The sequence below is a fragment of the Mustelus asterias genome, chromosome 14 (genome assembly GCF_964213995.1).
Source record: "Mustelus asterias chromosome 14, sMusAst1.hap1.1, whole genome shotgun sequence".
Classification (NCBI taxonomy): Eukaryota; Metazoa; Chordata; class Chondrichthyes; order Carcharhiniformes; family Triakidae; genus Mustelus; species Mustelus asterias.
In genome coordinates this window covers 48,794,190-48,821,866 of record NC_135814.1, presented here as the reverse complement: position 1 = coordinate 48,821,866, position 27,677 = coordinate 48,794,190, and the positions used below count along the sequence as shown (strand labels likewise).

The window sequence follows — 27,677 nt, the reverse complement described above, 5'->3', positions numbered from 1 at the left end:
GTCTACCCCTGTTGCTACGAAATCTTGAAAGAGATTCAGCACTGCAATTTGTACATTCAGTTTGCGGATTTTTAGCAACCACAGTATTTTACATTTTGCTCACTGAGATTATCATGGTGGACTAAGCTGTTCCTGTTATATTTGACACTTCCTTTGTGTTCACTTCATTTGTTCCCATGTCGCAATGTTTTACACCAAGCTTAATGTTATAATATTTAGATGTTCCTTTTTGCCGTCCTCTAATTCTGTATTCTTTCTACTGTCATTCTTTTGCCTTTTACTGCCATGTGTAAATTTTACTGCTGTTCTGTCCACTTTTTATTTGAAACAATCTGTTCATTTGAATTGAATCATGTAAACAATATAATCCGTTGAAAGTTTGCTCTTTATTTGAACCGCTTGAGTTGAGTTATTTATTAATTCAGATTACAACCCCCAGATGGGTTTGTCCGGTGACATTTGCTGCTTCATTTAAGCAATTAAGTCTGTGGGTATCCAATTAAGCCTGGGCAGGATAAAATAAATTAGTTCACCAAATAAATTGGAAATGTGGGAACCAATTGTTCACAGCAAGGCACACACAAGCAGCAAGCCAGATAAATAACAAGTGAAGCTGGATTTTTTTTAATGCTTGTGTGAAATGAGGGAGGAACATTTTCCTACTTTTCTTTGAATAATACCAAAAAAATTGGAACGAGCATAAAAACGGGAGAGAATTGCGCTTTTTTTGGGTGAGCTAAAAATCAAACCATATCTCACATTGAAGGAAAAATGACGCAGGATCTGTTTCCTGCCAGCAGGGCACCATTGCGCATGCTCAGAACTCTCTCTTCTGTGCAATAACACAGAACACACAGATCTGTCAGACTCTTTCCCCCAGCTTTAGCTGGACTCCGTGGCTGATTACCCCCACCTTTGCCGCCCCCCCCCCTCCCCCCGCCATTGTGGGGTTCTGTGGTCAATCCCTCCCACATGGACCAAACGATTACCCACCCACCCCCACCCCCCGCACGGACTGATTAGTTGCCCACATACCCCTCCCCGCTATACGGACTGATCAATCACCCACCCTCCCCACCCCCTGCACGGGCCAGCCGATCCTGGTTGCAGAGTGTCAACATAAACCCCCTCCCCGTCACCCCGATCGGCCTCTCCTTCAGGCCTCGTCCCCTCTCAGTTGGCCCCTCCCCCTCGAGCCTCACCACCTTCGGACTGCCAGCTGACAGTGCCCGGATGCCCAGTGGGCAGTGCCAGGGTGCCAGGCTGGCACTGCCCAAGGAGCACTGCCTGCCCTGCTTACGACCACCCAGGGGGCTTCCATGGCCTCTGGTTCTACCAGCGAGACCATCACACCAGGTTCCCATTGATGACGTCCATACGTGATCCTCACCATTGAGGACCTTCACCGGCGTGGCCGCAAGGTCAAGTGAGCCTCGACCATTGTGCCTCAGGCTCACTAATAATATTTAAATCACATTTAAATGCGGTTTAAATATTACAATCAGCCTCACGCCCTTTCCAGGCACAAGGCTGATCTCACTGGATAACCGGGCCCAGTAAGATTGCGAGAGGTGAGAAATCGGTCACAAACCCGATTTTTCAGCTTTCTCGGGATCTTACTGACTCATTCCACCCATCGACCAGCGGGGCGAAATGGTACGATCATCCCCCCCAGGTGTTTTTTTTTCAATGTCCATCTGAACAATCCAATGGGAATTTGTTTCATCGTTTCATTTGTAAACTGGCACCTCTGAAAATGCTTCAACTCGCTCAGTACTGCACTGAAGTGACAATTTAAACTATGGCTCAAGTCTTGGACTTTTATCCCTTTACACTTCGACTAGATTTATGTATTTCCTCCCAGAACAAGTTGTAATTCCAGGATACACAGATGTGCTTTCTGTGACAGTAACACTTTTGAAACCAACACCAGTAAATTAATGCAATCTGTGTCTTTGTACTTTCAGGTGTTGTTAAAGTGGATTATGGGGATGTATCAGCCAGAAGAGGCCTAAGAGAAAGGCTGAAATGTAAATCTTTCTCATGGTACTTGGAAAATATTTATCCCGACTCCCAAATCCCAAGGCGTTACTACTTACTTGGTGAGGTAAAGTATTTATTTCGTCTTGGGCAATCATTATTCGCCTTTATTTGGTAATGAGTAAGGACAATTTGTAAAGAACTATGAATTAGGGCTAAAGATTAATCTTGCTCCTGTCTGACTTGTTCCAATACCTTTTAGGGTTGATATTAGAAAATAATGGAAATAGTCAGCGGGTCAGGCACCATAGAAAGAGAAACAGAGTCTGGTGGATTATCTTTTATCAGAATGATTTTGAGAAAAGGAAGCTCACTGGAACATCCATTCTATTTCTCTCTCCACAGGTACTGTCTGACCTCCTGAGTATTTCCTACATTTCTTATTTCAGATTTCTAGCATTGACAGTTTTTGGTTTTGCTTGGGATTGATGTTCTGGCATGAAAAGCATAGAATTGGAAGCACTTAAATAGGCCATTTGGCCCATTCAGCCTCTACCGCTGATTGTGTTGCTGAAAACCCATGACCTTCCACTTCATCTATATGTTGTCTATATGGACTTTAGTAAAGCGTTTGACAAAGTCAGGGGGTCGGAGAGGAATTTCCCAGATTTTTTTTTTTTTCCCCATATTGGCCCTGGGGTTTTTCACTCTGGGTTTTCGCCTCTCCCTGGAGATCACATGGTCTGGAATGGGGGGGTGGGGGTAAGTTAATAGGTTGTAATGAACAAAGCATCGTAGCTGTGAGGGACAGCTCGGTGGATAGGATATTGGTATGTAGATAGGCTGGAAAATTGGGCGGGGATCCTGGATTCAGGATTCAATCCTGGACCGGGGAGCGGCGCGGGCTTGGAGGGCCGAAGGGCCTGTTCCTGTGCTGTATTGTTCTTTGTTCTTTGTTCTTTGTTCATTTATTTAATCTGACTCTATTAAATGTTCTTCTGTTCTTTTCTCCCTGTGTACATATCTAGCTTCCCCTTAAACTCATCTACACTATTCACCTGATCCACTCCATATGGTAGCAAGTTTCACAGTGGGCTGAATTTCAGTATTTTATTTGCATTTCTGTATTTTTAAAATGCAGTTGACTTTAAGACTTAAGACAGAGATAGAAAAGTTCTTGATTAATAAGGGGATCAGCGGTTATGGGGAAAAGACAGGGGAATGAGAAAAATATCAGCCATGATTGAATCGATGGGCCGAGTGGCCTAATTCTGCTCCTATGTCTTATGGTCTTATGGTCTTAATACATTAATGAGCCATAGGGTGGGATTTTACGGCTGCGCTCACCCCAAGATCGGAAAGTCCCGCCTGAGGTCAATGGACCTTTGCATCGTCTGCTCCCTGCCGACTACAATTCCCGTGGTGGGCGGGACAGGAAAATTCCGCCCATAGCGTCATACAGTACAGAAGAGGCCCTTCAGTCCATCAAGTCTGTACCGACAAAACTACACAAAATCTACACTAATTCCACTTCCCAGCATTTGGCCCATAGCCTTGAATGTTATGACATTTCAAGTGCTCATTCACGTACTTTTTAAAGATTATGAGGTTTCCCGCCTCTACTACCCTCCCAAGCAGTGCATTCCAGACTCCCACCACCCACTGGGTGAAAAAAAGTTCTCCTCAGATCCCTTCTAAATCAGCCCCTCATCTTAATATTATGTCCCCTCTTTATTGACCCTTCAAGTAAGGGGAACAGCTGCTTCCTATCCACCCTGCCCATACCCGTCATAATCTTATACACCTCAATCAGATCCCCCTCTTAGCCTTCTCTGCTCTATAGTAAACAACACATGCCTATCCAGCCTCTCTTCAAAGCTCAAATGTTCTATCCCAGGCAACATCTTGCTGAATCTCCTCTGCACCCTCTCGAGTAATGAATCTCCATTACCCATAAGGAAAATAGAAAAAGGATGAGGTCCCAATAAAGTAAGTAGAATATGGTTCTGATGGTTTGCAGGATGAAGGTCAGCACACCTGCATTTCCTACAGTATTGTTCAATGATAACATGTCAGCTGTTGCCAGTTCCTGTCATGCCTGTAAGTGGCCCCCGAGTAGGATTTCCACTCCAAACTGAGCCATAAGCTGTCATAGTCCTTATCACATCTGCAGATGGAACTCTACTACCTCTCAGAGCTACAGAGTACCACAACTCCCCTATGATGTGTACAACATAGGTAATATTGGATAACAAATTCAGCAAAGCATCATTTTGTGTTTGGCTCCACACATCTATTTCCAAATCAGTGTGTGTAAACAAAAAGCTGGTCTCACGTTAAAACTCTTCTCTGCGTTTCAGGAACTGGATTAGCCCTTAAAGATCTCTTCCCACTGGATTTCCTTCCCCCAGTCCGTTTCCTGGCGAAACGGAATTTGCATGTTTTCTTGCGTTGGAGCAATCTTGAAAATTATTTCCTTGACATATCTTTTGTCAGGCCATAGTTGGAGCCATGTGTAGTTTTGTTCACATTATTGAGAGGACTCTGAGGCAAAATAATCTGTATATCTCAGACTCAGTTTGAGATACAAACATGAAAAGCCAAGTTTTGAGCTGTTTGCGTTAAAATATGGGAAATTAAGGGGTGAATTGATGGAGCTATTTAAATTTTTGAAATAGTTGGACTTCTTTCCACATTGTTTCCAGTGATAAGGAAGCTAGATTGAGGTGATACAATTACAGGATAAATATCAGTGAGTTAAGATAGAAAGCATAGAATCATACAACACAGAAGGAGGCCACATTACCCATCATATCTGTGCCCGTTATTGACAATCCAGTTGGCACCACACTGCTACTCTTTTCCCATAGCCTTGCAGTTCCTTTTCCTTTTCATGTATATGTCCAGTTGCTCTTTGAAAGTTAGTATCAAATATACTTCCACTACCCTACCAGGTAGTGCATTCCAGATCATAGCCACTTGCTGCATTAAAAAAGATCACCTCATCTCCATTCTGCTCCTTTTCCAATTATCTTAAACAGAAACCGAAAATGCTAGAAAATCTCAGCAGGCCTGACAGCATCTGTGCAGATAGAATAGAGCCAACATTTCATCAGGCTCTGACAAAGGGTCATCCAGACTCGAAACGTTGGCTCTTTTCTCTCCTCAGATGCTGCCAGGCCTGCTGAGATTTTCCAGCATTTTCTGTTTTTATTTCAGATTCCAGCATCCGCAGTATTTTGCTTTTATCTAATTATCTTAAAGTTGTGCTCTCTGGTTACTGACCTTCCTCCCAATGGAAACATGTAATCAAAAACCCTTGTCATTTTGAACACCTCTATTAAATCCTTTGCGCATAGGTTTTAAGTCTGTGGAATACAATTACCAATCAATTAATGGAATGTAATATCATTTGATTAGTGATTGAAGTGAAACCATATGAACGTCTAAGAATAGTTCAGATTGATGGTTGAAGGAAAAGGAGAATGAAGGGACATGGGGTTGTGCGACTACAGAATTATACATCAGCATGGACTAGTTAGATCAAACAGCCAGTTTCTTCATTGTAATTTCTAAGTAATTTTAAGTACTAAATGAGGTGAAGCGTTGCTTCAAAACTCAAGCAAGACCAATCCTCCCCACTGTTAAAACAGAAACTTATGCATCAATATTGTTCATGCCTCAAATTTGGGCTTAATTGTACACCATTAGTCATAGGAGGCTCGCGTAATAACGTAAATCACAGAATCCTGACAGCGCAGAAAGAGGTGATTTTCAGTCTATTCCCTCAAGGTGTTAATTCCATGAGATGGCTGTTTATTCTACATATCCACTGCTCAGGGAGGAGGAGTGGAAACTTGAATTTTTTCTGATAGTTTTGATTGAGGCTACTTTTGTGCTGGCAACGGTGTACTTGAGTATATGTAGATCTAGAAAATTTGAAACTTCTGTGATTTCAACATGAATGTGTTTGTCCATAACTATTCAAATTTCACTACTTTCAGATTAGAAATGTGGCTACAAACCAGTGCCTCGATAATATGGGGCGGAAGGAAAATGAAAAAGTGGGCATCTTCAATTGCCATGGCATGGGAGGAAATCAGGTAAGATCCCAATGTTTCAAGGCAGAGTTGTTATAATTTTTTCCCCTCTGTTTCCTGCCTGGTACTTGAGCTCATTTAACTACTGACTGACTGCCAGGCTGGAAAACCAGTGGCAGAGGACTGCAGCGACTGAACCAATGCAATTTTCCCTGGCAATTGGGAACAGGGAGGGAGAGAGAGACAGAGACCCCTAGGAAATCTTGTGACCATTGTTGAGTTGAATTTAGACTTTCAATTGTACAATTGAGCCTAATTTAAATATGTTAGTAAAGTGTTCCCCCTCAACTTACGCACTAGAAAATCTGCCACCTCTTGAATGCAGGGCATTCACATGCCACAAAAACTGTTATCATAAAGACAGCAACAGATGCAATCCTGTTGAAATGGGGCATTTTCCCTGTTTAAATATTTTTAATAAGAAGTCTCACAACACCAGGTTAAAGTCCAACAGGTTTATTTGGTAGCAAAAGCCACTAGCTTTCGAAGTGCTGCTCCTTCATCAGATTTCATCCCACTCACTTGATGAAGGAGCAGCACTTCGAAAGCTTGTGGCTTTTGCTACCAAATAAACCTGTTGGACTTTAACCTGGTGTTGTGAGACTTCTTACTGTGTTTACCCCTGTCCAACGCCGGCATCTCAACATAAATATTTTTAACCAGACCCACCCCTCTCTCTCCTACTGTGGCAGGGCTAATATCAAGACCAATGTGCAGAGGTTAGTTTATGTAAGTTACCTCTCTGGTTGTAGAATCACAATTCACATCACCCACAGTCCACATCAGTAGATACTTTTGCAAAAGAATTTCTTCATGTCTTTCATGTTGGCATTAATGTTGCCTAAATAAATGGAAATGTGGTGCAACTCTAATCTGTAACCTTATCGAGCTTCCTTTGCTTCCTGCCATCCTCTTCCCCTGTAAGCATGTGTGCCACGTAAAACATGCTTCGTCCAACCTGACCTCACATAATTTGTACCCCATCGAAATTGTGGATTGAGGTCATAATTTTAATGCCAGTATGCCCCTTGATAGGGCATTGAACTTGGAGATTGAGGCCCGCAGAAGTGATTTTGACTACCAGTTATGGGATATTCTGGCTGTTGTAAAAAAACAAGCATTAGAAGATCTACAGCCATGAAGAATGACAAGGGGGAGAAAATAAAATACAACTTTTGTTAGATCTGTCATAGTTTGCAGAGCCCATCCTTAGCTTGCGCAATTTGCAGAGGCTGGAGCAGTGTGTGTGGAGAGTGAGAGCAAGATCTTTGGCTTGTTTCTGTTGAGCACCCTCCCTAATGAGCACCTAGCACTTTGAGATAAGAAAATGCGGAAGAAGGTAACATCAGATCCTTCCTGCCTGCTTTGCAGAATATTTCTTTGCTGATATCTGTAATGTGTAAAGTAATCCATCCTCCCCAGGCAATGCGAAGGCCTGAAGTCACAGCCGCTGTACTTTATCCCTCTGCTTGCTCCACTGTAAACACATCTTGCTGCATGCAAAGCAGAATGAAATCGGCCTCAATGTAGATTTTCAACTTGTCACCCGTGCATAAAGCAGCCATTTTGAATCAGTTAGCTGTTATAGAAGTGGCCCAATTTTTCTTTACCAGACCGACTTGCATGGAAATGAACATCATACAGTTTCTATCTGGACACTTACTCTCTAATGTTAATTTTCCACCTGGACGGCAAGTCCAAAATCTACCTCAGTGAGTTTGGTGCTTTATAAACACTTTCTTGGATTCTTACATACACCACAGAAAAAAAACAGGACGAGCACGATTAAGACTACAGAGTTGAAAAAAGAAGAACTTGTGTTCCATTATGTGTAAAGAAAAGCAACTCCAGCAAAATAATCAAGTCAACTTTCATAATTTGTACAATTAGTGGTCACGGGGTTGAAAATCTGTGGGCCTTTGAGCCTGTCTTATTTGCCTGCTGTTCACCTCCATCTCTGGCAACGCCGGTGTTTGTAGGGACAGGGGGAGGTCAACTAATTTGAATGATCTCGATGGGCACCTGCTCTGTAAGGACTCATCTGTTGTGTCAGCCTGCCAGAGAAGCTGCAGACTGCAACAGAATTGATTGGATCTGGAAGAGGTGTCAGGTTGCCTCTCTCTACTCTCACCGCCACACCACAGAAGATGAGTTTCTGGTCCCAAGAGGGCTAATAATTCTTAAATTCTCCCTTTTCAGTTTTCACGTATCTCGGCTTAATTGAACCCAGCCCTGGACCCATTTTTGTCATGAAGGCAGTTGGTGTGTCTGTTGCTGCCAGTCATTCCATCACAAAAATAGGTCACTTTAAGGACAAAAGGCCGTTGGAACTCCAAAGGATTTTCAGTCTTTCGGTACTGAAATCTAAAATATCTCAGATATATAAGTAGTTGGCAAAATTAAAGGTTATTATACCAAAAAGAATTGGTGTGGGAAACTTGGCTGCGCAGCACAAGTGTAATGTGATGATGGACTGCAGCTGACTATACAGTGTGGGCCAATGTTCACCTTATGGATGAGCACCTTATTTGTAGCACCTTTGGCTTCTGAATGTTGCGTCATGCCCTGATCTTATTTCTGTTCATTTCCATATATATAGATCTGCAGCAGGCTATTTTTATGTATCGGAAATGCTTTTAATGATCCTCATATAAATGACTTTGAAACGTAAAGTATAAACCTTTGTCAAAGGTAATGTATAATACAAAAGAACCTTCATAAAAGAAGTGAATCATATTGACCATAATTTGACTTTGTGCTGAGTTCATAATTTCTACCATCCTAAAAATAGACATTCATTATGTAGCTGATGGGAACACCCTCCAGCAGAAACAACTGGTGCTGGAGGCTGAATGTGTGTCAATGCTGTTAGTACCTACCATGATCGAGTTGCATAGAGGCAATTGTACCGAGGCCCATTGGCTGCTGGAGCTAGTTATTTTGTGGAGTGCAATGGGTATTCATCAGGAGGATGGTGGCAAGCAGATATGTTGCACAGTATCCCCCTCAGGAGGAGTCCCTGGTAACTGCTAGCCATTGAATGAAGGCCACATCTATACTGGCCAGTTGTTTGATTACTATCATTAGCTGGCCTTGCAGAGAACAAAGTGGGGTGTCTGTGCTGGCTCTGAAAGGTTATGTATGCAATGTCATGATGGGCAAGTGGAACTGAATGAACTTGCCGTGGCAGAAATGGTAACCTAAAATGGTAACTCCTTTGTACTGTAGGGTTTTTGAACCCTACCAGCCATCTTAGCTTTTCAATGCAACCTGGAGGTTGGACCTCTCACTGGGGACTGAGTTCGTTTGCATTCAGTGTAGATAGTGCTGATCACTTTCAGATCAGAGTGCTGGTAGCTGGAAAGCAGCAGGCAGCTCATCATTACTTTGTGCTGATAAGGTGCATTGTTTTGCTCAGTGACCACAGCATGACACCCCGCCTCCCACACCCAGACCCTACATACAGGCCTAAATCTGCATCCTGCTGAACTACAGATATGTTCTCGGATTAAGTGGTATGTACTTGGGAAGATGTAAGCTGAGAGCTAAATTATTAATTGATTTTCTTGGCTTGATTTTATTTTTAAATTCTTATGTATAATGTTGTGCAGACTTATTCGACAACTTGCTGACCCAAACTCCAACCTTTCACAGTCTGTTTTATATAGCAGTGCCTTTCCTTTGCAGAATGACAGTTTCTCAGTGTTAGATTTCAGAAAACTAGCATTTTCTTTGAGAATCTGTTTATTTTCCTATTTTTAAAATTACTGCGCTACATTTGAATTTGCACGTTTCTTGAGTAAGGGTGAAATGAAGAAGAACAAAATATGTGCTACTTCATAGGTAACATAAATATTTACGGTGATTAAAAAGCAAGTATTTTGTATATCTTTTTTCTTTTATTTACAATATTGTTTATTTACCGTATAGCTTCTTACAAGTGAGATGGGTAGAGGGATATGGGCCAAATGCGGGCAATTGGGACTAGCTAAGTGGTAAAAACTGGGCGGCATGGACCAGTTGGGCTGAAGGGCCTGTTTCCAAGCTGTAAACCTCTATGACTCTAGTCTCAGATACATATTGGAAGCTTGACATTCATTTAACCAGCACATTGGATGAGCAACAAAAACTGTAGCAAACAAATCATCCTCACGATGCTAATACTTTGAGTGCATTCTCGTGAAATTATGTGAGACCATAAGACCATAAAAAATAGGAGCAGAATTAGGCCACTCAGCCCATCGAATCAGCTCTGCCATTCAATCATGGCTGATATTTTTTTCATGCCCATTCTCCTGCGTTTTCCCCATAACCCCTGATCCTCTTCTTAATCAAGAACCTATCTATCTCTGTCTTAAAGACACTCAATGACCTGGCCTCCAGAGCCTTCTGCGGCAAAGAATTCCACAGATTCACCAATCTCTGGCTGAAGAAATTCCTCCTCATCTCTGTTTTAAAGGATCGTCCCTTTAGCCTGAGGTTGTGCCCTCTGGTTCTAGTTTTTCCTACTTGTGGAAACATCCTCTCCACTTCCACTCTATCCAGGCCTCGCAGTATCCTGTAAGTTTCAATAAGATCCCCACTCATCCTCTAACTCCAACGAGTGCAGTCCAGTGTCCTCAACCGTTCCTCATACAACGCTCTTCATTCCAGTGATCATTCTTGTGAACTTCCTCTGGACCCTTTCCAAGACCAGCATATCCTTCCTTAGATATGGGGCCCAAAACTGCTCCTAATACTCCAAATGGGGTTTGACCAGAGCCTTATACAGCCTCAAAAGTGCATCCCTGCTCTTGTATTTTATGATGTGGAGATGCCAGTGTTGGACTGGGGTAAGCACAGTAAGAGGTCTCACAACACCAGGTTAAAGTCCAACAGGTTTATTTGGTAGCACAAGCCACAAGCTTTCGGAGCACTGCCCCTTCATCAGGTGAGTGGGAGTTCTGTTCACAAACAGGGCATATATTGATACAAAATAACGGTTGGAATGCGAGTCTTTACAGGTAATCAAGTCTTAAAGGTACAGACAATGTGAGTGGAGAGAGGGTTAAGCACAGGTTAAAGAGATGTGTATTGTCTCCAGCCAGGACAGTTAGTGAGATTTTGCAAGCCCAGGCAAGTCATGGGAGTTACAGAAAGTGTGACATGAACCCAAGATCCCGGTTGAGGCCGTCCTCATGTGTGCAGAACTTGGCTATCAGTTTTTGCTCAGCGATTCTGCATTGTCGTGTGTTGTGAAGGCTGCCTTGGAGAACGCAGATGCCATCATTTCATGTGAGAACACCATCCACCAGGTACACAGTACATACTCTTGCAACTCAGTCAACGTTGTCTACCTGATACGTTGCAAGAAAGGATGTCCCGAGGCATGGTACATTGGGGAGACCATGCAGACGCTACGATAACGGATGAATGAACACCGCTCGACAATCACCAGGCAGGAGTGTTCACTTCCTGTTGGGGAACACTTCAGCGGTCACGGGCATTCAGCCTCTAATCTTCGGGTAAGCGTTCTCCAAGGCGGCCTTCACGCCACACGACAACGCAAAATCGCTGAGCAAAAACTGATAGCCAAGTTCCGCACACATGAGGACGGCCTCAACCGGGATCTTGGGTTCATGTCACACTTTCTGTAACTCCCATGACTTGCCTGGGCTTGCAAAATTTCACTAACTGTCCTGGCTGGAGACAATACACATCTCTTTAACCTGTGCCTAACCCTCTCGCCACTCACATTGTCTGTACCTTTAAGACTTGATTACCTGTAAAGACTCTCATTCCAACCATTATCTTGTAAATTGAGTTTGTATCTACATATGCCCTGTTTGTGAACAGAACTCTCACTCACCTGATGAAGGGGCAGTGCTCCGAAAGCTTGTGGCTTGTGCTACCAAATAAACCTGTTGGACTTTAACCTGGTTTTGTGAGACTTGTATTTTAGCCCTCTCAACATGAATGCTAACAATGCATTTGCCTTCCTAACTGCCGGCTGAACCTGCACGTTAAGAGAATCTTGAACAATGACTCCCGAGTCCCTTTGTGTTTCTTATTTCCTAAGCATGTTCCCATTTAGAAAATAGTCTATGCTTCCATTCTTCCTTTCAAAGTGCATAACCTCACACTTTTCCACATTGTATTCCATCTGCCACTTCTTTGCCCACTCTCCTAACCTATCCAAGTCCTTCTGCAGCCCCCCTGCTTCCTCAATACTACCTGTCCCTCTCCATATCTTTGTATCATCTGCAAACTTAGCAACAGTGCCTGCAGTTCCTTCCTACAAATCGTTAATGTAAATTGTGAAACGTTGTGGTCCCAGCACTGACTCCTGAGTCACATCACTAGTCACCGGCTGCCATCCTGAGAAAGACCCCTTTATCCCCACTCTCTGCCTTCAGCCAGTCAGCTCATCCTCTATCCATGCCAGGATCTTACCCTTAACACCATGGGTACTTAACTTATTTCACAGTCTCCTATGCGGCACCTTGTCAAAGGCCTTCTAGAAATCTAAATAAATCATGTCCACTGATCCTCCTTTATCTAACTTTGTTGTTACCTCCTCAAAAGAACTCTTACAGATTTGTCAGACATGACCTCCCCTTGACAAAGCTGTGCTGACTCAGTCCTACTTTATCATGCACTTCCGAGTACTCTGCGATCTCATCTTTAATAATGACTCTGAAATCTTGCCAATGACCGAAGTCAGGCTAACCGGCCTATAATTTCCCATCTGCTGCCTCCCTCCCTTCTTAAACAGCGGTGTTACATTAGCTACTTTCCAGTCCTCTGGTACCTTCCCTGCCTCCATTGATTCCTGAACGATCACCACCAATGCCTCCACAATTTCTCAGCTATCTCTTTTAGAACCCTGGGGTGTAGTCCATCCGGTCCAGGTGATTTATCCACCTTCAGACCTTTCAGTTTCCCCAGAACCACCTCCTTAGTGATGGTCACTACACTCACCTGTGCTCCTTGACTTTCCTGGAGCTCTGGCAACCCACTGGTGTCTTCCACTGTGAAGACTGATGCAAAGTAACTATTCAGTTCCTCTGCCATTGCTTTGTTTCCTATTATTACTTCTTCAGCCTCATTTCCCAGTGGTCCAATGGCTATTTTTGCCTCACTCTTACCTTTTATATATTGAAAAAATCTCTTCCTATCTTCTTTGATATTACTAACTAGCTTACACTCATATTTCATCTTCTCTCCCCTTATTGCTTTTTTAGTTGTCCTCTGCTCTCTTTTAAAGGCTTCCCAATCCTCTGGGTTCCCACTAATCCTTGCCACTTTGTCTGCTTTTTCTTTTGCTTTTATGCTGTCCTTGACTTCCCTTAACAGCCATGGATGCCTCGTCCTCCCCTTAGCATGTTTCCTCCTCCTTGGGATGAATTTCTGTTGTGCCTCCCGAATACTCTCAAAAACTCCTGCCATTGCTGTTCCACTGTCTTCCTTGCTAGGCTCCCTTTCCAATCAACTCTGGCCAGCTCCTCCCTCATGTCTTTGTAGTTATCTTTATTTAATTGTCATACCATTGCATCTGATTCCAGCTTCTCCCTCTCAAACTGCAGGATAAATTCTATCATATTGTGGTCACTGCTCCCTAAGGGTTCTTTCAACTTAAGTTCCCTAATCAAGTCTGTCTCATTACACATCACCAAATTCAGAATTGCCTGTTCTCTCGTACGCTCTGTCACAAGCTGCTCCAAAAAACCATCTCTTAGACATTCCACAAATTCCTTTTCTTGGGATCCATTACCTACCTGATTTTCCCAGTGCATCTGCATATTGAAGTTCCTCATGATTATTGTAATATTGCTTTTTTTATATGTCTTTTCTATCTCCTGATTTATTTTCTGCCCCACATCCTGACTACTGCTAGGGGGCCTGTACATAACTCCCATCAGGGTCTTTTTACCTTTGCGATTCCTTAACTCTACCCACAGAGATTCTATGCTTTCTGATCCTATATCACTTCTTGCTGTCGATTTAACTTCATTCCTTATTAACAATGCAACCCCGCCCCCTTTGCCCATCTGCCTGTCCTTCCGATAGGACACATATCCTTGGATATTTAGATCCCAGCCCTGATCCCCTTACAACCACGTCTCTGTGATGCCCACAACATCGTACCAGCCAATGTTCATTTAGTCTAATCAGTGAGCCAACTCGCGTTGAACTGGGTCTCAGCAGAATGCATCAGTAACTTATGCTGCATGTGATTTCTATTTGTAACTCCTATCAAAAATACCAAATTGTAATCTTCTTTCAAGTTGAAATCAATGGAAAAATAAATTGCAGGTCCATGCACCAGTTATTTTCTAATAAACTGCCTGGCGCATGCCGTGCCCTCTCAGTGGCCTGTGGTATGAGATGTTTATGCCCTGATTTGTTAAGTGTTGAACACTTTGAGTAGTGAGTGCTTATAGCCTCTGTTTTACTGATTATATTTCAAGGGAATTTATGGGTGCAGGGATCAGATCCTTTCGATGTATCAGCTATTTACAATTTTGACCTCATGAACGCATTTATAAATGCAGAATGTAGCTCTCTTTGCAAGAGATCTACAAAACCCCAAGGGACTGGATGAATATATCTTTCTATGAACTGTTTGTCTTATCTATTGTTTGAGAGATATGCAAAGAAAAGGTGAGGGGACAGTGCATTGAAAGTAGGCAGCATATTCAGGGTAGGGAAGGGGCTGTGGGTGGTGTGCTCCAGGCAGTCGGGCTCTCCCAGTCTGTCCTTTTATTTTACATGCAAAAATGTTGGAGAGAGCATGCCTCCAATTGGGGTGCTCTATCCCTTAGTTAATGACATCCTACTGCTGCCTTCAAGCTCCTGTTGGAGTCTGGATTTAATGTTCCCAACTCAGGTCTGATGTATATATTAATGTGATGTGGAGATGCCGGCGTTGGACTGGGGTAAACACAGTAAGAAGTTTAACAACACCAGGTTAAAGTCCAACAGGTTTATTTGGTAGCAAAAGCCACACAAGCTTTCGAGGCTCTCGAGGTTTTCGAGGTTGGAATGCGAATGAGTATTCGCATTCCAACCATTATTCATGTAAATTGAGTCTGTGTCTTTATAAGTTCTGTTTGTGAACAGAATTCCCACTCACCTGAAGAAGGGGCTTAGAGCCTCGAAAGCTTGTGTGGCTTTTGCTACCAAATAAACCTGTTGGACTTTAACCTGGTGTTGTTAAACTTCTTACTATATTAATGTGGTCAGCTCTCTTGTACAGCAAGATAAAAGGATGTAAAGGTTGCCATATGGTGGGTTATTAACCAGTTAGTCAAGCTTTATTAGGTAGGTATTCCTTACTTACAGTCCAGGATGGAAAGAGAAAAACCTGCAAGTGTCTCTGATGACATCACTACATGCCACGTGACTAATCAAACAGATGTATTGGTTTACAATGCATAACATCCCTTTCCCCTTTACTTCAATCGTGCAACAATAATTTTAAACATTAACTCTTTTCCACTGTGAGCAAAGATTACATTACTAAGCATTATATATATATATATATATATATATGTACACTTAATAAGTGAGTCTTTTTGATCGATGCCAGTTACATTTTGGTAAGATGCAACATTCTGGAATCTCATGTTCAGTATCCTCAGTAGCCTGTTCTTCACTAATATCAGGTACTTCATCTTGTAAAGTTGCTTTCTTGTCAATTTCCATAGATGTGGGTTGTTCTACTCAAATAGAACTCAGTTCTGAAATAATCCTTGGTTCAGGAATTTCAAAACCTTTGGTGTCTGACGTAAGCCTTCCTGATACAGACTCCGCTAATTCATTCTTTGAAGTGATTAATTGATCTGTGTGTCTCCTCCAAATTCTCTCGTCATCATGTTGTACGGTATAATACATTGAACCTGTCTTAGCTAGAATGGTTGCAGGTGCCCACTTCTCACTTGTACAGTAGTTTATTGCTAAAACTCTCTCCTTGATTAGAACTCCTCTGTTTTGATATTTGTTCATGGCGAGTAGCTTGCATTTGTTGTTGTTGCCCTACTATTGTAGTAGTATCAGGTGGTGTGAGTAAACCGAATTTGGTTCTCAGTTTCTTTCGTAAGAAAAATACCGGTGAATTTTGTGTTGTACTCCTTACCATGAGGACCTATTCATTGGATTGTCCGAGGGTCAGCAGTTTGATTTTGAGTCTTGCTTTGACTCCAGTCGTGGATCCTAAACATCTTCCTGTACTTCTCTGCAGGTTTAGTGGCACGTTCCTGTCATCAACCAATCAGTTATCTGTTCCCCAGTTAATTTGGAATGTGAATTGAAATCTCACACTCCATCTTGCCTTCCAATTACCACCCCCCATCCCCCAAACCAGGGCCAATTGCTACATTCCTCAGGTTGTCCTGTGACAATCTGTGCCTTTGTTCTGCCAACCACACATTTTGATCTCTTAATGGATGCTCTTAGCACCTTTCTCAACCTTTACTATCGCCATTTACATTCCCTTTGTCCAGTTACAAACCCCATCCTCATAGTATAAATCTTGTCCTATTTTCTTTGTCTTTCGCTCTGAAGAAGGGTCGTCCAGACTCAAAACATTGGCCCTATTCTCTCTCCACAGATGCTGTCAGACTTGCTGAGTTTTTCCAGCATTTTCTGTTTTTAGTTTTAAAGTATACCTTGCCCATTATGGTTCAGTGTACCATGAAACTAATTTTACCATATACATCATCGTGGCAATATGTTCAGTTTTAATTTTAGGTTGTACACTTTGCTGTAGGTATCCCATTATCTTGAGATTCGATGCTTTTACGTTGTAACATTCTGGGAGCAGTGACATTAAGCTTTGTTTGTCATGTTCTTTAGAATACCTTGAGTCCAATTAAGAAGGTAAATTAAAGAACAGTGAGAGTTCTCAGGGCTAAACCGAAATGTAAGACAAGGTCAGTTCGATTGCGCACACATTTGAGTGAGGTCTCTGCAAGGACTGATGTAATTATTCTAAAGTGCAATTAATTTGTTGAAATTACTGAGCACCCTGAATGAAGCAAAGGGTATCTTGCATTATACAACTATTCATTTTATCTTTATCATGGAACTGGTCAGTGGGATACACTGGGGCTGATAATGTAACATAGCATCGCGCTATTTTCTATCCAATGCTGTGTTCCAATATTACTGGATTTGAGACCATACACCACATCTATTCCACCGAGTGCAGGTCAATATGTGAGGGAGTGTGACTGGTACACTTAAGAACAAATCATTCCATACCTGTTGCAATTGGATAACTGATGGAAGGGCCACAAAAGAATTCCTCTATTTTATCCCCCAGGGTAGCTCTGACAAATTGAAGATTTAAGTATAGGAATAGGGATGTTTTACTGCTGTTGTACAGGGCATTGGTGAGGCCACACCTGTGTGCAGTTCTGGTGTCCTTATATGAGGAAGGGTGTCCTTGCTATAGAGGAATGCAGCAAAGGCTTACCAGGCTGATTCCTGGGTTAGTAGGTCTGTCAAATGAGGAGAGACTATGTTGGGTAGGATTATATTCATTGGAGTTTAGAAAAGTGAGAGGGATCTCATAGAAACTTATTAAATTCTAACAGGGTTAGACAGGGTAGGTTCAGAAAGAATGTTCCCAATGTTGGAGCCCAGACCTAGGGGTCATAGCTTGAGGATAAGGGGTAAACCTATTAGGACTGAGGTGAGGAGGAATTTCTTCACCCAGAGAGTGGTGAATCTTTGGAATTCACTACCATAGAAAGTAGTTGAGGCCAAAACATTGTGTGATTTCAAGAAGAAATTAGTTATAGCTCTTGGGGCTAAAGGGATTGAAGGGGGGGGGGGGGTGGGGAGGCGGGATCAGGACATTGATTTTGTGGTCAGCAATGATCAAATGAATGGTGGAGCAGGCTCGTAGGGCCGAAAGGCCTACTCCTGCTTCTATGTTTCTATGACCTTCGGGAAGGATCACCCAGCTCATCTTCAGCTACACTGTTCGGTCATGAGGTGGGGGTTTTTGCTCCCCTTCTAAGGTCCTGCGGCTCTCCATAGGCTGACGATTCTTTGTTTGCTGTTGACTTTAAGAAACCAGCACCTCCAAAACTGTTATGGCCAAAAGAATGGGAGTAATATTGAAATATTTTAAACAGCTGCCATTTTTGTTTCAGTTCAGTTTATTTGTGCATACTGCAAACTGCACTTAAAAGAACATTATGTCATGCTAAGGTCATATTATTAAACCTATCCAGTTTTCAGATTGCATTGTATGTCACCTTGTCATATTCCAATGAAGGTAAAATATTGTTACTTGTGTGCCATAACTTAGGCCAGCAGCATTAAAAACATAAACTAAAAGCTAGTGGTTATATTAAAATCTTAATATCATGTCAGAAATCAAATACCACTGCAGCCAATGAAAGTAGGTAATATTGCATCATACTGATACTGAAAAAGATTTGGCTGGCTCTTAGTATTTTTAAGTTTAAGTAACTGCATTTGGAACATTTTGCTAAAACAATGTTGATAAATTTATTTGAAAAAAGCAAGCAGAATTCAGCAATGATTTAGGTCATATGTGAAGTTATTGGACTGGAAATAGGTTAAGTGGCATGAATTGGGCTCAGGGAATGAAGTACGCATGAGACTTAATCAGTAACGGTCTTCCAATGTTATATTAAATATTCTGGAAACTTGCAACACTGACCACACGTCCGCTGGCAGCTCAGTGGAAAGATATAAGTCAGTTTCAGAGGTTGTCAGCCAGGTGTTGAGAGGAGGGGAAAGGGTTAGAATGGAATCAAGCACCTGCCCAGTAGTGGTCTTTAGGGGTGCTGTGGAGGCCTGTTCGAGGAGAACTTCTTCCTCTGGCACCATGGAACTTAACTTGTTGGCAGCCTGCCTGTAAGGACTGCTTGCTAGGCTGCATGTTAAACCATGGCAACACGGTGGCACAGTCGTTAGCACTGCTGCTTCAAAGCACCAGGGACCTGGGTTCAAGTCCGGTCTTGGGTGACAGTGTGGAGTGTGCACGTTCTCCCCGTGACTGTGTGGGTTTCCTCCGGGTGCTCTGGTTCCCTCCCACAGTCCAAAGCTGTATGAGTTAAGTTGATTGGCCGTGGTAAATTGCTGCTTAGTGTCAGGGGACTAGCAGGGTAAATATGTGGGGTTACAGGGATAGAGCCTGGATGGGATTGTTGTCGGTGAAGGCTCGATGGGCTGAATGGCCTCCTTCTGCACTGCAGGGATTCTAAAACACTGGGCGGGGCAGGTTCAACATCTTCTCCACTGAACAATGACCCCTGGAAGCCTCCTTAAATATGTGTTGGGACTCTTGGAAACATATTCATGGGGTTGCATATTACAGGCATGGGAGCACAGCCAATTGGCTGCAGGCCACCCCACCCCACAGCCATAACACGTTGTGGACGTGCTAACGTGGCTGACAGTGGGACATCTGTCCATTACGGGAGGAGGGGGGTGGTGGCTGAGTGGGGTTCTGAGGGGGGAGGGGGGGCTGAAGGGAGAGGCGCCTGAGCAGGGGGTCATCTCAGGTCATCCTCATGCCTGAATAGTGTGAGGGGGACTGACCCTTGACGTGAGTGGTGGGGAGTGGATGCAGCTCTTTTTGCTTTGGGGTTGGTGGTGGTCAGTGGGTGTTGGGGGGGTTGGTGGATTGGGGGAGGGGGCGAGAGGGGTCACTATTTCAGTTTTTGCAGGTAAGAGGGGAAACCTGTCTACGGAAAAGAGAGCCCCGACCTCTGAACAGCCAGGCTGGCTGGTGCGAATTGCGAGATGCATTGATTTGCATCCATCAGGTGGGAGAATCCCCCCTTACAGACGCTGCCACCAGTGCAAAACTCTCCCACTCTCATACCAGCGAACGTACTTAGCCTGAAACTGGGAGAATCGCAGCCATTATCTTCTTGTATTTTGTAATGAGGCCTTGACTTACAAGTAACGAGAGTAGATCTGAAATTTGCATTTGGGATAAGTTTTGAAACTGATTAGTATCTGTTGCATTTCAAAGGAGTCTCAAAGGTGACGAAGAACATTTGCATTTTACAGGAGATTCATGAGTAAGATAGGGGCAAGTGTTTTAAAATGTTAGTGTCCCAAAAAGAGCTAAAATAGGAACATGGAAAGTTTTAATATTTGGGAACCTGGGTTTTCAAAAGGATATGTGAATACAACAGAGAACCAAGATGAAAGGAGTGAAAAATTATTTATGAAAACAGGTTTTCATTTGTTGTTAGTTGCTGTGGGAGGGAAGTCTCACTGAAAACTGACTCCTGTGTCTTAGAGTGTGCCAAAAAGCTACGAATTCTAATCAGTATTCTGTAACTTGATTTTGTGTCTCTGTGCCCTGTCTGAGAGCAGATTTCCACTCCATCTGTCGAAGGAGCAGTGCTCCGAAAGCTAGTGGCATTTGCTACCAAATAAACCTGTTGGACTTTAACCTGGTGTTGTTAGACTCCTTACCTTGCTCAACATTCACAGCAGCAGTGGCTGTAACAGCGCCAAGATCTCATTAGTGGACGCTACCAGAACTGCAACCAGTCCCAAGTGTTACGATGCCAGCTGATGTCAATACTGCCGGAATTTTACTGGCACACCCGCCCCGATTCCGGGGGCAGGTGAGGCTCGGAGAACGGCATTCTCCATTGGCCTCGGGCGCGATCATACGAAACTCTGGCGGACGTGCCGGTAAAACTCCGCTCATCAGCTCCCAGAGTGAAACCTGGCTTCATAGATCCTAATTTTTTTCTGAAACAGTGGAGAAAGGTTACTGAACAAATGCGCAGGAAAACTTCTAACACAAAAAATAAAGCATTTATTGAACAAGAGAAAATGAACCATATTACACCAGACAAAATGGTTGGAAATATCTTAATACAAGCACAAGAATATGATTCAATTATACATTATTTCTTCACCCCAGCTATATCATTACAGGTGCATATAAATTTAGAAAGATCAAACAATTTACTACATCCATCTTACGCTCTAATAGTCAGGGTAAGTATGCATGGGAATTACCTGGTGAACTGTGGACGGACACTGCAAAGTAAATGACAGATATGATTGAAGCAGATTCCATGGGTTTTTCAACAACAAACCCAGGCGCTTGTCACATTGTGAGCCAACTGGTCTCAATGAAACTCTACTTTCGCATGATGCTTCAAATCTCCAAGTTTGAATAACATGCCTTGGAATTTCTTTCGAAAGTCGGTCCCACTCAGTCAACTTCAACAAGGATCCAGCTCAAAAGTTTCAATCTCACTTTCCAAGATGCCTTTGCCCCTGGATCACCAAGTAGTCCCAAACTTCACTTTCCAAGCCCACTTTCAGACACCACTGCTCCAAAACGGTATCTGTGGCCTTACAGTTTGCAGCACAGGGAAACTAATCTTTGGCTGCCATTTTGTACCTTCTGGGCTTCTTCTGAAGATGTGCAAACAAATGAACTGCGCACATGCAACCACTTCCCAGCCGGCACTTGCACAGGAGACCCGGGCTCCCCGACCTAAAACGGCAAAAAACAACAACTGCATGTGTGGCCACATTCAGGCCAGTGCAGGCGCAAATGGCCAAACACCTGCAGGGGACTGTAATTCCTGAACTGCAGCTCACAAACTCAACTTATAGTAAGTATTGGAGTTTGTTAAAACATGAAAAAGGCACAATGGATCCCAGAGTAAATTAAGTGTAAAATATTGGGCAGGGAGAATTTGGCAGCATAGGGAGGTCAACGTTGGGGTGGTGGGTTTTGGAGAACAGGTAAGTAGAAAAATAGGGTGGGTACTATCTTCGGGGGTCTTCCCCCTGCCTCACAAAGGACACCCCCTGAAGACAGTACTCTCTTTTAAAAAAATTTTGCACAAAAATGGCCTGCCCAGTCATGGCCATTATGACGTGGGCAGCATATTATCGGGGTTAGTTGGCTTGATAACAAGCTCCATTTTCCCTTGATTATTTATTTAAATCTGGCAGGTGGGCTGCCGATTTAGGGGCTGGGTGGGAACATGCTGGGTTGGACACCCATCCTATTTTATATGCCCCTTCCCTACCGAAGACACACCTGCCAGGGGCGCAAATCCAGCCCAAGGGACCAAGAGCCTGTTTACGGTCATTACCTGAAATGTCGATGGAGCCCAATATAGGAACAAAATGGCAATAAACAGGTGCACTCATTTTCCATTGAGCTGCTTCCAGGAGAAGCAATGTTGGCAAAGGGTTCTGGTCAGGAGATTCCTGATTTTCTTTTAACTTGCTCAAATTAATGCCATGCGATTTCCTGACCAGTGCTCCCTATGACCATTGTTACTCAGCAATGGAAAATCCTTCAGAAATCAGTTTAAATGCAGCGTTGAAGTCACATATCACTTTTTCAGTCAATAAATTGATAGAAAATGCACAGAACGCACCACATAATTATTAATTCTGAAAAGATGTCATGATTAGGATCGACAAGGGCTTTTTCATTTGTAAAGCATGTTTGCAGTTTCAGGACAATCAAGAGTACTAGCCAACAGACAAAGTGCACATATTGCAGGCTTTGGATAACATAGAATCACTACAGTTCAGAAGGAGGCCTTTTAGCCCATCAAATCTGCACCGACTCTCTGAAAGAACATTTCACCTAGACCCTCCCCTTCTCCCTATCTCCACAACGCCATGCATTTACCATGGCCAATCCACCTAACCTGCACATCTTTGGGAGGAAACCTATACAGACACGAGGGGACCTCACACAGACAGTCACCCAAGGCTGGAATCGAAGCTGGGTACCCGATGCTGTGAGGCAGCAGTGCTAACCACTGTGCCACCGTGCCTATGATCATTGCATACAGTTTACTTATCTGCTCAGAACGTTTAATTATTCAACATTGGATCAAGTAACTGTAGGTAAGGATGAGGATGCACTCTTTCTTCCAGCTCCACATCAAACTTTTAAAAAATGTCCTGAGATTTTTCTTTACAGTAGCTGCTTCACTGACATTACTAGGCAGATCAAGTCTTGCTGAGTGTCAGCCGTTTAGCAAGAAGGGTCTTAAACATGTGTTGGGTCCCTCATTTACACCTGGAACCAGTCTAACGCCTGAAAAATTATCTGACTCACTGTAGGGTTGGATCCCCTTTCTCCCCTTGAAATTTTCTGCCTGGAAAATGGGGAGCAGTTTCTCCCCAAGTGGCTTGAAAGGTAAATGGAGCTCAATGAAGAAAGCACATTGCAGAACTCCTTCCATTGATAGTCCTGACTATTCTGATGAGACATTTAGAATGCATGCAAATGGAATCCTAGAATCCCTACAGTGCAAAAGGAGGCAATTCGGCCCATCAAGTCTGTGCCCACCACAATCCCACCCAGGCTCGATTCCCATAACCCCACATATTTACCCTGTTAATCCTCTGGCACTAGGGTCAATTTAGCATGGCCAATCAACCTAACCAGTACATCTTTGGACTGTGGGAGGAAACCCGGGGCACCCGGAGGAAACCCACACAGACACGGGGAAAATGTGCAAACTCCACACAGATAGTGACCCAAGGCTGGAATCGAACTCGAGTCCCTGGCGCTGTGACTTAGTAGTGCTAACCACTGTGCCACCATCCCACCCCAATGAATGAAGCATTTGAAGAAATTGAACGATATCTGAATATAAAACACCTATTTTCCATTAAATTCACAATGGGAGGACAATCAAAGGATTTTTAAAAATTGAATCTTGCGTTGCTTTGAAGTTTTTTAAAAAGTTTTTTTTTCAAATGTCCTATTGTGGGGAAAGGTCATATCTGTAACTGTTAAAAATAAATACCTAAAGTTTTAACAATATAATGATAGTAAAAGTTGGAGGGATTTCTTGGTGTAAGATGGACTATTTGCAAGCCATATATATAATTTTATCATTTTCCTTCTCTCCAGGTATTCTCCTACACAGCAGATAAAGAGATCAGGACAGATGATCTATGTCTGGATGTGTCTAGGCTAAATGGTCCAGTTGTCATGTTGAAGTGTCATCACATGAGGGGGAACCAACTGTGGGAATACGATGTACAGGTTCGCTTGTTACTTACTTAGCCATGATTTATAAAGCATGTTCAGAAACCCATACTTATCATCATCTTCGTGCATGAGGAAAATGTTTAAACATTAGTGACACAAATGACAGAGAAAGGAAATTCCTTCCTCAGTGGGGTACAAATATTCTGTTTAATCATGGCACAAAATTGCATCATAACCTGCATTTAAAGATTGCTGTTACGATCTTACAACCTAGGGAAAGAACCGAGGGACAATATTTCATGTTTAAGATTTTTACTATAACAAACAAACTAAAATAAACATAGACCAAACATCATTCAACAGGTAATAATACACCTAACTAAAGAAAATGTACTTTTACATCAACTAGCTAACTCAATTGAGATACATTTTACACTTCATTTCACACTGCAGCGTGCTTCACAAGTCTAAAGCAAATCCCAGATCCAGCAGGTTCACTTTTCCATGTTACACTAAGAAGAAACTTCCAGTGTTCTTAAAAATTGTTTCATTCAGCCTGAGTCTTTTGGACTTTCACCAGCAAGGCCAACCTTGGCAACCCACTGTTCCTTAAACCTCTAAGAAGTTTAACAACACCAGGTTAAAGTCCAACAGGTTTATTTGGTAGCAAAAGCCACAAGCTTTCGAATGCCATGACCGCGGGCATTCGGCCTCTGACATTCGGGTAAGCGTTCTCCAAGGCAGCCTTCATGACACACGACGGCGCAGAGTCGCTGAGCAGAAACTGATAGCCAAGTTCCGCACACATGAGGACGGCCTCAACCGGGATATTTGGGTTCCTGTCACACTATCTGTAATACCCACAGCTTGCCTGGACTTGCAGAATTTCACTGGCTGTCCTGTCTGGAGACAATACACATCTCTTTAGCCTGTCTTGGTGCTCTCTCCACTCACATTGTTTGTACCTTTAAGACTTGATTAGCTGTAAGTATTCGCATTCCAACCATTGTTCTGTAAATTGAGTTTGTGTCTTTATATGCCCTGTTTGTGAGCAGAATTCCCACTCATAAGGACATAAGAACATAAGAAATAGGAGCAGGAGTAGGCCATCTAGCCCCTCGAGCCTGCCCCGTCATTCAATAAGATCATGGCTGATCTGAAGTGGATCAGTTCCACTTACCCGCCTGATCCCTATAACCCCTAATTCCCTTACCAATCAAGAATCCATCTATCTGTGATTTAAACATATTCAACGAGGTAGCCTCCACCACTTCAGTGGGCAGAGAATTCCAGAGATTCACCACCCCCTGAGAGAAGAAGTTCCTCCTCAACTCTGTCCTAAACCGACCCCCCTTTATTTTGAGGCTGTGCCCACTAGTTCTAGTTTCCTTTCTAAGTGGAAAGAATCTCTCCATCTCTACCCTATCCAGCCCCTTCAGTATCTTATAGGTCTCTATAAGATCCTCCCTCAGCCTTCTAAATTCCAACGAATACAAACACAATCTGCTCAGTCTCTCCTCATAATCAACACCCCTCATCTCTGGTATCAACCTGGTGAACCTTCTCTGCACTCCCTCCAAGGCCAATATATCCCTCCGCAAATAAGGGGACCAATACTGCACACAGTATTCCAGCTGCGGCCTCACCAATGCCCTGTACAGATACAGCAAGACATCTCTGCTTTTATATTCTATCCCCCTTGTGATATAGGCCAACATCTCATTTGCCTTCTTGATCACCTGTTGCACCTGCAGACTGGGTTTTTGTGTCTCATGCACAAGGACCCCCAGGTCCCTCTGCACAGCAGCATGTTGTAATTTCTTTCCATTTAGATAATAATCCAATTTGCTATTATTTCTTCCAAAGTGAATAACCTCGCATTTGTCAACGTTATACTCCATCTGCCAGATCCTCGCCCACTCACTCAGCCTGTCCAAATCTCTCTGCAGCCCTTTTACGCCCTCCACACGATTCACTTTTCCACTTATCTTTGTGTCGTCTGCAAACTTTGTTACCCTACACTCAGTCCCCTCCTCCAGATCGTCTATATAAATGTTAAATAGTTGAGGCCCCATTACCGATCCCTGCGGCACGCCACTAGTTACTATCTGCCAACCAGAAAAGCACCCATTTATTCCGACTCTCTGCTTCCTGTCGGATAGCCAATCCCCAATCCACGCTAACACCCTACCCCCAACTCCGTGTGACCCAATCTGCTTCAGCAACCTTTTGTGAGGCACCTTATCAAACGCCTTTTGGAAATCCAAAAACATCGCATCCACCGGTTCCCCTCCGTCAACCGCACTAGTCACATCTTCATAAAAATCCAACAAGTTCGTCAAGCACGACTTTCCCCTCATGAATCCATGCTGCGTCTGCTTAATCGAACCATTCTTATCCAGATGGCCTGCTATTTCTTCTTTAATGATGGATTCCAGCATTTTCCCAATTACAGACGTTACGCTAACCAGTCTGTATTTACCCGCCTTTTGTCTATTTCCTTTTTTAAACAGCGGCGTAACATTAGCTGTTTTCCAATCCGTCGGCACTACCCCAGAATCCAACGAATTTTGATAAATAACCACTAACGCATCCGCTATTACCTCTGACATTTCTTTCAGCACCCTGGGATGCATTCCATCCGGGCCCGGGGACTTGTCCACCTTCACTCACCTGACGAAGGAGCAGCGCTCCGAAAGCTTGTGGCTTTTGCTACCAAATAAACCTGTTGGACTTTAACCTGGTGTTGTTAAACTTCTTACTGTGTTTACCTCAGCCCAACGCCGGCATCTCCACACCTTAAACCTCTAACAGCTCTGATCGTTGCTTCCCCTTTTGTTCAAACAGTAAACAAACTTTCACAAGTATCCTTTTCCATTGTTAACACAAATAGTCCTTCTGTTTCCCCACAGCAGTAGTTGCTCTCTCTTTCTCTCTCTCTGTGTATCTCTCTCCCTCTCTCTCTCTCTCTATCTCAAAAAACAGCTGCTCCTCTATCTGAGGTACTGCCAATAGGTGTGAAAACTGATTTGATATCTCAATAGTTTTCTGTTTCTCTCCCATGACCACCAGATCACATGGGTTTGTCTCCAAGTGGAGATATTTGTTGTGCCCACCCTGTCCCTCTTTTCAGAAAGTTCTGTTAAAAGGGACATATTAAAACATGAAAGCTCAACGTTTAAATCATGACTTAAACATTAATTTTATTTGATTTCAAGCCAATACTTTTGAAGGAAAATATTGTGTACAGCAATCAGGATCAAAATACTGCTTCAAACCCTGACAATATATTCAGTACATTCCATAAGAATCAGACTAGATACAGCTCATAAGCTTAACCACAGTATTTTCCACTATCAATGTATTTGTACTGTAAAATTATGTTTAGTTTATCTTAAGATGCTTAAGATCATATAGGGTGAAAAAAGTGAACTGCTTAAAACTCAAGAATGCACCAGTTAATAATACACGCATTCAAAATATAACATTTTATACAGCTGTTTTTGTAGCATGCTGAGTCGTAGAAATTATGTTATAGAAATATTATGTTTTATTCAGGGCTAGGTTTTTGGATAGAAATCTCAGCCCATTTGTGTGCATTCTTTATATTCCATTTC

The 27,677-nt window shown here is 43.0% G+C and overlaps 1 protein-coding gene across 3 annotated transcripts in view; it reads left to right on the top strand.

Annotated features, from left to right (window-relative positions):
* Positions 1 to 27,677, top strand: part of galnt13 (polypeptide N-acetylgalactosaminyltransferase 13) — a 421,054-nt gene that overhangs the window by 349,965 nt on the left and 43,412 nt on the right. For 2 of the 3 annotated variants that reach the window (XM_078229193.1, XM_078229192.1), the window contains exons 8-10: positions 1,968 to 2,107; positions 5,985 to 6,083; positions 23,980 to 24,114. In XM_078229193.1, coding sequence (XP_078085319.1) covers positions 1,968 to 2,107; positions 5,985 to 6,083; positions 23,980 to 24,114 — 374 coding nt within the window. The remainder of the gene's footprint in view (positions 1 to 1,967; positions 2,108 to 5,984; positions 6,084 to 23,979; positions 24,115 to 27,677) is intronic. The other variant, XM_078229194.1, reaches the window with a different exon arrangement.